The 11,492-nt window shown below is 42.8% G+C and overlaps 1 protein-coding gene across 1 annotated transcript; it reads left to right on the top strand.

Annotated features, from left to right (window-relative positions):
* Window positions 1-234: 234 nt before the first annotated feature.
* FUCA2 (alpha-L-fucosidase 2) lies at window positions 235-10,703 on the top strand. The gene is made up of 7 exons (XM_027904463.1): window positions 235-449; window positions 3,266-3,453; window positions 5,141-5,480; window positions 6,056-6,266; window positions 7,445-7,635; window positions 8,839-8,947; window positions 10,299-10,703. Exons 1-7 carry the CDS (start codon window positions 235-237, stop codon window positions 10,437-10,439), a joined length of 1,395 nt encoding a protein of 464 aa, XP_027760264.1. The 3' UTR covers window positions 10,440-10,703.
* The last annotated feature ends 789 nt before the right edge of the window (window positions 10,704-11,492 follow it).

Here is an 11,492-nt window from a genome sequence, read left to right as displayed (position 1 = left end):
GCCGGGGCGGGGGCAGAGCCGAACCCGGCGACCGGGGCCGTGCAGACCGGCTGCATTCCTGCCGGCGGGCCACGGGCCCGGCGGGGCGGGCTCTGGGGCGGGGACAGCCCGCCTAGCCCCGGCCGTCTCCCTTTTCCACCGGCCCGGCCCGGCCCGGCCTGGCCTGGCCCGGCCGAGCAGCGCCGAGCCCCCCGCCCCGCAGAGCCGCCTGTGTCCCGCGGCCACGCCGCCGCCATGTCGCGGCCGGCCGGGCGCGCCGCGCTGCTGCCGCCGCTGCTGCTGCTGCTGCTGGGGCTGCCCGCGCTCCTGCCGGCGCGGCCCCGCTACGAGCCCACCTGGGGCTCGCTGGACGCCCGGCCGCTGCCCGCCTGGTTTGACGAGGCGAAGTTCGGCGTCTTCATCCACTGGGGCGTGTTCTCGGTGCCCAGCTTCGGCAGCGAGTGGTTCTGGTGAGCTGCGGCGAGCGGTGTCCGGTCGCACCGGAACAGCCGCCGCGGGCGGGTCGTACCCAGCGATCCGAGGGGTTTGCTTGGCAAGCAGCTCCTCGGGCAGGCGGGGATGGGTGTGTGTCCCCCTCGTACAGCGGAGGTTTGGGTTAGAGCCCCTCTGCAGGCTGACCCTGAAGCTCAGGTGTGTGGGAAGAGGTGTGTGTCCACCCAAGGCCACGGACTGCGTGGCGCCTTTGGCAAGGAAGCAGAGTTGGATGTGCTTCGGGTGTGTCTGCCTGCTCAGACCTAAAACTTGAATGCTTTGACTGACGACACTAAATTAAGAAGATATCTTGCAGAGCTGAGAGATGTGATTTGCTGCTGGTGAAAGAGAGAGTTGGTTGAGCCGCAGGAGTACCTTGAAGGGATGGGTGAAGGGGTTTTCCCCTGTGGGAACAGGCGTTGAGGATCTCCCAGCCCCTGGAGCAGCCTGGTACTGCTGCTGGAGCACTGTGGGGAGTGCAGGTGCCCATTGCTGCCCTTGCTTAGCAAGCAGCCTGCTGTTTTCTTGTGCATATTTTATGCTGTTGATGGTTTTCTTCTCTTTTATTATTACTGTTATTCAAGACTGCTTTCCACTTAAGAGAGTCCAAGGCTCTGATCCTTTAAGTAATTTTTAGGTCAGAGGCTCAGTAAAACCTTTGTTTTGTGAGTGTTCACTGGTTCAGACCCTTCGGCTGTAAGCATATTTCTGCTGTCGTCTTTTCACGCTCTACCAAGCACTTCCTGTGTGACTTCAAGTGAGTGACATTATCATTTAAAATATGAAGATAACAGCAGTTCTGTGGCAGAGCTGTGGTGAACCTTAAATGCAATATTCACAAAACAAACCAAACCAACATAGATCTAAACAAATAACTGGTTTTTGACAATATTTGGTTTGTTCAGAGTCATATTCAAGGGCTATTCAAGCAGTTTTTTAAGGTAGACTCCATTTACTAATAAATTACTTTTGTGGGGGGTGACATTGCTAGATTTAGGTTCAAGCCTCAGTCTGAGTGCTGTTGTCTGATAGTGGTGCACAGACTCAGGGTCAAGCATTTGGTCTTCGTTGTTGTTCTAAGAAGATCCCAAAACTCTCTAATGTAGTTGATGAAGTTGCTTTTTAAATTCCTGGAGTCCCCCATCCTTAGGCATATGTGAGTGTAGAGCTGCTTCAGGCCTTCTAGCAGCATGTGCAGTCAGACGACTGAGATCCTATGTTAGCAGCTGCATGGCCTTGGAAAGGATGTTTCTAGAATCTAATCATGTCAGTGTGGAAGTGCTCATGTTAGCAAACTATGTGACAAAGGAAGAGAAGCAAGGATGTTACCCTGTTTATTTATGCAATTAGGTACTTTGAAATCAGAGGTTGTTTGGTTGGGGGGGTTGTTTGGTTGTGGTTTGTTATTTTCTCTTTTTCTCATATTCCCTCCCCTCTTCTCCCCCCCTTCTTCTTTACCCCTCTAGTCTTTCAATGAGTAAAGCTGTCTTGGCCTCTTTCTTCTGAGTTTTTTCCCTTTTGGCTGCCAGAGGTTGTGTCCGTTTATGATGAAGTCTGGGAAGGTTACAACAATATCTAGACAGTTACTATGTCTTTAAGAACTGAAGTCAGAATCTAACGCGTGATAGGAGAGGGAAACACATTTCAAACATTTAGATACTGACCTTTAGATTCTGCAGTTATTCCTTAACTTACTACCTGTTTTCATGTATGTTCTTGCTGGAACAGGATCTTTGCTGCTTGGCTTCATTCATAGAAAGGTGAATGCTTCCAGACTCTTTTCTCTGTATATATTAGCAGTCACATGGTATGTTGTTGTTAGAAGACGTCCAGCAATAAGGCTGTTCAGGCAGTAAGGACTGTTGTGTGCTGTTTCCAAAGCTCCTCTTTCATTGCTCGGAAGGGAAGGGAGCAGGTTGAAAATAAATATTGCTCTGTTCGTGATTTATGATCTCTGCTTATGATGAGGGCGAGACCAATGTTGAACACAGAGCAGAGCTCCAAGCCCTGCTGTGGACTAGCCCAGTTGGAATAGAGACAATATCAGCTTATTTTTCCTTCTAGTTGCTAAATCCAAGTGCCCTGGAAGGTAGATGTGTGCCTGCATGTTAGAGCCTGTGACAGAGGTGCATTTTTAAGTGATCGGCGGGTTTTTGTTGTAGGACATGGCTTCTGGTAGGGTGCCTTTTGTTCAGAGCCTCACCTGTGCAGTGGCTGTAGTGCATTGGTCACAGCTCTGTCCTGCCCAGGGACTGTGGGCATCTGGTCAATCAACTACATTTAGTTTAAAGGACTTGGGACTGTCAGAAAGGTAAAGCTGCTGGTCCGCATGTTTGTAGGTGGCAGGAACTGCAATGTGGGCGGCAGAGCAGAGGTGCCTGATGGCTGAGGTGTGAGACTTGAGGAGGATGAGTCATATTTTTTCAGAAAAAGGGCATTTCTCATGCCACCTGGGCTGCTTACACGGACTTTCTGCACGTGCGCTCTAGTATGGTTTTGGGATTTGGATACTAAGACTGTCATTTTTCCATTCTCAAAGTGTAGCTGCTTTTTTCATTGCTTCAAATGAAATCCTGGGACCTTTCCAAAGTGGAGTGCTTCAAAGATGTAGAGCATGGACAAATAGGATAGAGAAAAGCAAATCTTTGGTAATTAAAACTGTTCTGGAGCAATTTTGCCCTATTGCTAGTGTCACGTACTTCAGTACCTCTGCCTCTCCGTGTAGGAGCTGGTGATTTCAACTCTCTTTGTCTAAAGATACATTAGCAGACGTGTTTTGTCCTGTATTTTTTAGGTGGTACTGGCAGAAGGAAAAGAGAGAGCCCTATGTGAAATTCATGGAGGCCAATTACCCACCTGGCTTCAGTTACGAAGATTTTGGGCCACTGTTTACAGCAGAATTCTTTGATCCCAACCAGTGGGCAGATATTCTGAAGGCTTCAGGTGCAAAATATGTTGTCTTAACTTCAAAACATCATGAAGGTAAGTGGAAGTTTTGTGAATGTTAGTAACTGTTGCATTTCTGTCAATAGAAGAAAAAAGCAGGTGACTTTCCTGCTTGCTAAGATAGATGGAAAAAGCCAGGCAGGCTTACCTGTCCCACTGCAGCCAAAGAGGAAAAAAACCACCCAAGAAATGTGCAGTTGTTTTCCTGACTCTTACACGGAAGCTGAGGTCATGGAGCTTGCATAGGAGGAACAATAAATTGTGCCACTTTTTTCTTGCTGTAGGTAAGACAGGCTGAAGTGGTGGTGGCAGCTGAGCTTCCTGCAGTAGCCATAGTGCAATTTATTGATGAAAGAACCATAAAAGTGAATTCTGCACTCTTTAACTTATGGAGAGCTGCTGTCTGCAGGCAGTTAGCGAGCTCTGTAGGTTTCTGCAAGGAATTTAGGGGTATGCTTTGGGAGTTAGCGTCAGAGTTAGGAAGGTTCACAAGGTATAGCTTTTCCTGATGTAGCTCATAGAAGCCAAAACCTTGAACTGGGTCTTTAGCTTTACAGGCACAGTTGATTTTTAGCACTGTAGTTGTAAGATGCTTTGCAGAGAAAAGTAAAGAAAAAGAAAGCGGCTGGAAGGAAATACAGTATCAAATAAAGTATAAAATACTAAGATGCAATATGACAAGTACAGCTAATGAATGTTTTTGGTCTTTGGGGAGATGTGGGTTCAAGACTGGTAACTTGTGACTTGTAAATTTTTATCTCAGCTCTGATACACATAAATTTTTATCTTGATGATGCTTGTGGTGAAATTCTCAAGAATCTTCAAAAGAATCATGATTCATTTAGTCTGTCCTGTAGCCTTGGGCATGAATTTTTAGCTTGTCTGTCTAGTCGATACAATTGCGTATATTCAGTTCACAAAAATATCCCGAGATTTATTAGGCAATGAGTCTAAAGCAGTTTGAAGGTGAGAGCGGAGCTTGTCTGGCACTGGTCTGAGTCTGCAGTGCAGTATTATTTTAAGTGCTTGTGCTAGGATTGCTGGATGTCTGAAATGTCAAATCTCTCCTGACTCCTGATATTTAATGTTGATATTTTGAAATCTGTTTCAGGAGTTTTTGCACTCTGCTTATATACCTGTACTGAGTAGTTGATTGAGCTGCTATAAATACCGAGACAAATGAAAAGTGAACATTTGCATAAGATGGAAACAGAAGAGAGAAGAGTCTTTGAATGCAAATAATAGCTTGTGCTTGCAGCAGCTGAGAAAGAGTTTTGTCTTCCATTTGTTGTGTATTTACAGTTCATATTGATACTTTCTGCAAAAGTGTATATTCCTCAAAAGCTGCTGTATTTGTGATTAATTTCATAGAATTATAGAATGGTTTGTGTTGGAAGGGGCCTTAGAGATCATCTAGTTAATGGAATGAAGTCAATAACTAAAGAGAGGGAATAATTATCCTAAGCAGTACAAACAGGTTAGGATATGTGTATGTATTAAAAAATATGTAAACATATCTGGCATGGTATTCTGATGACTATTATAATCTGTTTATGCACAATGATAGGCACAGTTCATATCCACAAAAATAACAATATTATTACAAATATAGTTTTTATTATTTTTTTACAACACACTTCCAAACCACTTTCCAGAAAGAGGAACTGTAAATTCCCCTCTTCTTCTTCTTCTCCTACTTATCCTTCGAATTTTCTCTTTTCAGGCTTTACTTTGTGGGGGTCCAAATATTCTTGGAACTGGAATGCTGTTGATGTGGGACCGAAACGGGATCTTGTTGCTGAACTAGCAGCATCTGTTAGAAACAGAACTGACTTGCATTTTGGGTTATACCATTCCCTGTTCGAATGGTTTAATCCTCTCTTCCTTGAGGATGCCACCAATGTCTTCAAGACAAGAAAGTTTCCAACCAGTAAATCATTACCAGAACTCTATGAAATTGTGACCAAGTACCAGCCAGAAATAATTTGGTCTGATGGGAGTGGAAATGCTCCAGATACTTACTGGAACAGCACTGGTTTCTTGGCTTGGCTGTATAATGACAGGTACCTAATGATGTTGCCTTAGCACCTTATCTAAAATTCTGTTCTCTGTCTAGTTTGTTTCACTTTCTGTTTATTTTATGGAACCTGTTAACCTCTACTTTAGAGGACTTAACAAAATATTCATTTTCCTGAAATACAGAATCCAGATCTTCCCTAGAATTATCAAAGCTTGCTTTAGAAAAAACCTGTTAATCAGATAAGATGGTATTGGCTACTCTACCTAATCACAGCCTTCCCTATATATTTGTTGCTGCACAGAAGCAGAATAGATGGACAATTTGAGAATATGGGTACATTGTTTTCATTGTAGAGCGAACACCTGGCAGTGGATGTGAAATGCAGGCTGTTTTCTGGCAGAGCTCCTATAAAAGTCGAGCATATTTCCTTAAGAAATGCCGATCTGGACCTTTTACTAGGAAAGAATGAGAATAGGATTCCTGACATAGCACTTAATCTATAAATGAGTAGTACAGAAGTCATCCAAAATGTTACTGTCTGGGTGTGTGTGGGAAGGGTTTACGCTGGCTGTGACTGCATTCTATAGAATAAAAGTAATAAAATTTGTCTGTTTCCAGCCCGGTCCGGGACACAGTTGTAACCAATGACCGCTGGGGAGTTGGCAGCATCTGTACCCACGGCGGCTTCTACACCTGCAGTGATCGGTACAACCCTGGCCACCTCCTGCCTCACAAGTGGGAGAACTGTATGACCATCGACAGGAGGTCGTGGGGGTACCGCAGGGACGCGCAGCTCAGTGACTACCTCACCATCGAGGACTTGGTGAAGGTACAGTGGGGCAGAGGAGTTTATAAAATTACTAAGGGAAAGGTTTATCTAGTAGAAATGTGATGAGTTTCTTAGAAGCCGTTTCCCCTGTGAGTAACTGGCCAAGGACTGATCTGGACAGTCTCATAATTACCTTTTCCACTGAGTTTTTCTGGTAACTGCATCTCTAAGCTGATGAGAATCAAACAGTTGCAGTTGCACAGCTCCTGGTTCGGAACAGCTGATTGAAGGCTACATATTTTCCCCTTTACAGCTAGAAACAGTTTATGACTCAAAAGTCATTTTACCTTGTAGCAAGAAATTTTTGGTACAGACACACAGCTAGACACTGGCAGATGGAGACAGCTGATCTTAGTACAATACTGATTGCTAGTCTAAGCTATTAAAAAAGATGCGAAGCTTAGGAAAACTGAATGAAAGAGAGATGATCAACCTTTCAGGAAAATGCATTTAATTTCAAAATTCAGCTAGAGAGGGGGAGATTAAGCAACAATAACAATCAGTCTAAATCTGTTTCTAGTACTGTCCTTGCAAAAGACTACTACAAATTGAAGTAACCTCTTTTCAGAGGCAGAATGTTTGAATTCATTCAGGAGCTTTTCTCCAGCTGTGTTTCTCAGACTTGTGCATCTCAGTCCATGATCTCTGGAGGGCAGTGTGGATGTGGACACAAATTTTAGAGACTCTATAGAAGGCTTTCTTGTGTTTCACAGATGTCTCTGTAAAATGGGGAGAGCATCAAACAGAGGAAGAACAGAGGAAGTTGTTTCTCTAAGCTTCAGTAAAGATGAAGTGGCAACTATTAGCCTTATTCTACTCTGGTGCAGAGAAATCATCTGTCCATTCTATCAGTAAAACCCTTGTGATGTTCTTGCAGAAGTGAAAATGTTAAAAATGTGTAGGATCTGATTCTAATGTACATTCAGCCAGATATACTGGGGCAAGAACGTATTTTGGGCTTTTTTCTGATGTAACACTTGTCATCAGAGCTTTGTTTTACTGGAGCTTAAATTTTGTTTTGACTATTGAGATGACCCCCGTAAGTCTTAACATGCAGCAGTAACGTAGCTCATTTGGTTCATTATTCTGAAGCAGCATGGCAGACTTTGGAAAGTACTTCAGATGTGTGATTTCATTAGTTCATAATCGTATGCTCTGTGTGTTGAAAAACATTTCAGCAACTCGTTGAAACAGTGTCCTGTGGGGGAAATCTCTTGATGAATATCGGGCCCACTCACGACGGTCGCATCGCCGTTATATTCGAGGAGCGCCTGAGGCAGATGGGTGCTTGGCTGGAGGTCAATGGAGAGGCCATCTATGGAACGAAACCATGGAGAGCACAGAACGACTCCGTCACACCAGAAGTGTGGTAAGGGTACTGAATCAAAATGTAGGCACTGTAAAGCAGCACCAATGTATGTGAACCTTTGAAATTCTTAACGACTTGGTGCTACAGAATTCACCATTTTAGTTTGTATGTGGTGAAGAAATTAATCCCTCTGTCAGTTTAAGTAACTGCACACAGAAGTGTGTATAAAGCTGTAGGTAGAGACTGTAGTTTTGGGATGATGCTGAGGCTGAAGGGAAGGCTGCAAACATTTCTTTACTGATCTTAGTATAGTTGGCAACAGAAACAAAGAATATACAAATCTGGAAATATAAAATTGCTATGAAGTGTTTATCTGTAGAAAGGAATACTTGATGTCACTTGATGTTTTAAGAGAAAAAAGGGATAGGAAGAAACTAGAAACCAGTCTAGCATATTGTACATTTTTTTAAGGTAAAAATGCATGGGAAAATAACAGCAATTGCTTGGTCACTAAATACAGCCAGTCTCTGGACTCCCCCCTGCCTTTGTGACTTGTAGCTGCTGTAATGCCTTAATGATCCATCAGGGTTTTGGTCTCGTCCCTCTTCTCTGTCTCAGTGGGCCTTTTTACTCCTGTTCCCAGTAAAATTTGGCCATCTGGCTTTAGCTGGGAGATGCTGAACTGCTGTTTAGTAAAATCACTTTCAAGAGCAATAGAAAGTTGTAACTAAGTGAAGGAAGGAGGGAGGCATGTTTTGAGGGTATGCCACAAGATTTCCAATGAAAATAGTGCAGATAGTATATGCTGAAAATAATATTTTCAAAAACTAGTTATGCAAGGTGGAAGCTCTATTGTTGTACATGCTTGTTAAATTTTTTTAGTCTGTATGTTGCTGTATAGATGCGAATTAGCATGTTTTTCTGAATATAACCTACAATTCTCTGTTAAGGATTCCCCTTCCCCTGCAAGTATCTCCTTCCTATATGGCTGAGCAGCAGAGAGTTACATGTGTACTAAAATTACTACAGATGTTTGCCTCTGAATTCAATTAATAGTTTCCATTACCTCTAGTTTGTTGGAAGACAGGAGCAGTACTTTATTAAAGGATATAAATCATCTGAAAAGATGGTTATGTGTGTGAAAATGGAACTAATGCTGACTTTTCAAATCCATTTTCCCAATCTTGAAACACTCTTATGTATCACTTCTGAAAATTTACATGGAAAAACTGAAATGCATTTCTGTTCCCCATTTCCAACCAGGTATACTTTCAGCCCTAAAGAAGGGACAGTCAACGCCGTCTTCCTTAACTGGCCAGTTTCTGGGATTCTGGAACTTGGTGAGCCACAGGCTAAGCTTGGAGAAACACAGGTAAAAGACAGCACACACACAAACATGTGCCCTTCTCTCTAGGATTTGTCATGTACCATCATGTTTATTTAAATTTCTGGCACCTTTGGGAATGCATAGCTCTTAGGACAGAGTACGTTGGAAGAGACCCAGCAGAATATTTGTTTTAGTTCTTGGACCTCCTTGTCATAGTGCTTCCAGTAGGATGTTTCTTCTCCAACTAACAAAGTTAGACTGAGATGTTGCTGGGATATGTTTTAGCTTGCAAGCTGAGAATCATGAAGAGGCAACGTAGCAGGGAAAAACTGCGCTGCTTCTCCTCTTTCACATGTAGACTCTAACTTGGTAAGACTTTGCTTTATAAGTAGCTGTCCTCCCTTTGGTGACTTTGGTGATATTGGACTTGTTATAACAGTGCAGTTGTTTCAAGTTAAAGCAGTTAAAGCCTTGCACAAAGGGAATGCACACAGAGGATTTATTGGCCAGGGAGGCTAAAAAGTAAGTCAGTGTGACCCTAGATGTGCATTTATACCCAGTGGAGGTCAGAAATTGAGGACACTGATGCCACGCCTACTCTAGAAAGAAGTGTAGCCCAATGGAAGCAGAAGTTGGTATCAACTCTGTGCATTTAAGAGGAGATTCACTTTTGGCTTAGCTCTGTTCTGGTCTCATGCACTTCATGTCCATTAGCTGATGAAGTGCATTAGGGCTGCTTCTGGTCTAGTTCCATATAAAAATAGTGTGATAGGTGCCAAGATAACTCTGTGATAGGGAAGAAAAAGTCATTTCAGAAGTAATGGAAATGCATCTTGACTTTTGGAGAGGCAGCTAGACTCTATGTTCCTCAGCGGCAGAGACTGATCTTCAGCTGCTCCAGCACGTCACCAGAAGAAGAGTCACCATAAACCCATTGGTGTGATTTTAGTGAGAGGGGGTTATTCAAGTCATCTCTTCTGAGATACCTGGCTGCACTCTCTAAGAAACAGTGATGCTCATTCAAGACTACAAGTTCCACCATGGGAAACACGCATTTCAGAAATAGGTCACACACAGCTCGGTACTGTAGCACCTAGATCCCTGCTTAGACCTAAATCCCATCCCAAATACTTCTGAAAGGTGCTTGTTTACCTTCTACAGCCCTAAGTACTTCTCAAGACCCAACATGACTAGCTTTATTACTTGCACTTCCATATCTAGTTTGCTAGTATTTTTACACTACCTTTAATAATTATCATTCATTTGGTTGGTAAGTGGCATTTAAGGATAATTGGTTAGAAAAGTAGCTATAGATCAATATTTATTTTGTCAATATTGCAATTATATGCACTTTGAAAAGGCATTGTTCTAATTATAGTGTATGTTTCTATCTCAGGTAAAGCTGGCTGGCTACAAGGAACTGCTGAAATGGGTTGCACCGGGAGAAAAGGGACTGATTATAGCTCTACCTCAATTAACTCCTAAGCAATTGCCATGCCAGTGGGGCTGGACTTTACAACTGACTGCCATAAAATGAGCCATGCTCTGCTGGAGCCCCAGCTAGCAGGTCATGCTGATGCTTTGCTGTTTCTCATCACTGGTTTTGAACTTAATTACCTGTAAAAACAATAAATTCACTTTTTTAAATGAAAGGTAGGCTGTTATTAAGGAATGGAACAAACTTCACATGAAGTCTAGCACGAGATAGTTGATCCTCTGCATATATTTTTGTTTCTCTGAAGTTGTGTGAAAAACTGAGCAGCTACCTTGACCCCTCTACTCGTTTTAGTCAGGTACTGGCCAAGCTCAAGCACACCCTCTTTACTGCAAGTCAGTTCTACACCCTCTTTAATGCAAGAACTCCAACTTCCACAAAACTGCACAGTAAAAGGTGAGTTTTGGAGAAAAGGATAAACTTTTCCCAGCTGTGTACAGCAACTGGTAGCCAGCAGTTTCAGCATAGTAGGGTAACATTGGGAAGAACAGGCCTGTAAGGGTTTGGAATTCATCACACAAGCATGGAGGTAATGCATACGTACATCATCATTTCTTATCATGGAAGTCACTCATTTCACATGCTCCTACTCTTGAGTGGATAATTCTATCCATTACTTGGACATAGGTAAACTGGGAAGGTTTTTTTCCATTTTGTATAATTTTACATGGGTAAAGCTTGACTTTTGTTTACAGCCATTGTTTTTACAGTTACCAGGGTGCCTTATGTAGACTGTAAAACAAAACATATACTTTAACGATTTAACTCTTGAAAAAAAGAGAAATAATCAGGAGTTGCTAGGGATCTTCAACTTTGGAAATTTTTCAATTTGGATGCAGTCTACCCTCTGCTTAAAATGTTGTCTTTCTGCCAAACTCACCATGTGTCACAACTTCTAGGGATAGACACACAATGTGAAGTTTGCAAAGAGGAGGAGATAAAGGACAACAAAAGGCAATAATTGTTTCTGCTTCAGTGTAGAGACTGAAGGTTTATTTTTCCTGAGTAATGTCGCTGAGTGCAAAATTATTACTGTGTAAGTTAAATTTATTCTTTCAGCGATGTCAGAATTTTGAGCGGTGTGCCAAATTTGGT

This window comes from Empidonax traillii, unplaced genomic scaffold (assembly GCF_003031625.1).
Source record: "Empidonax traillii isolate 1590-97213 ecotype Southwest subspecies unplaced genomic scaffold, ASM303162v1 scaffold24:size2376012, whole genome shotgun sequence".
NCBI classification, from domain to species: Eukaryota; Metazoa; Chordata; class Aves; order Passeriformes; family Tyrannidae; genus Empidonax; species Empidonax traillii.
The sequence above is the reverse complement of the archived record's forward strand: the minus strand, read 5'-3'. Positions and strand labels throughout refer to the sequence as shown.

Coding starts and splice junctions, on each gene's coding strand:
- FUCA2 (XM_027904463.1), top strand. CDS start 235: ATGTCGCGGCCGGCCGGGCGCGCCGCGCTGCTGCCGCCGCTGCTGCTG. Junction 3,454..5,140: donor AACTTCAAAACATCATGAAG/GTAAGTGGAAGT, acceptor TTCTCTTTTCAG/GCTTTACTTTGTGGGGGTCC. Junction 6,267..7,444: donor CCATCGAGGACTTGGTGAAG/GTACAGTGGGGC, acceptor AAAACATTTCAG/CAACTCGTTGAAACAGTGTC.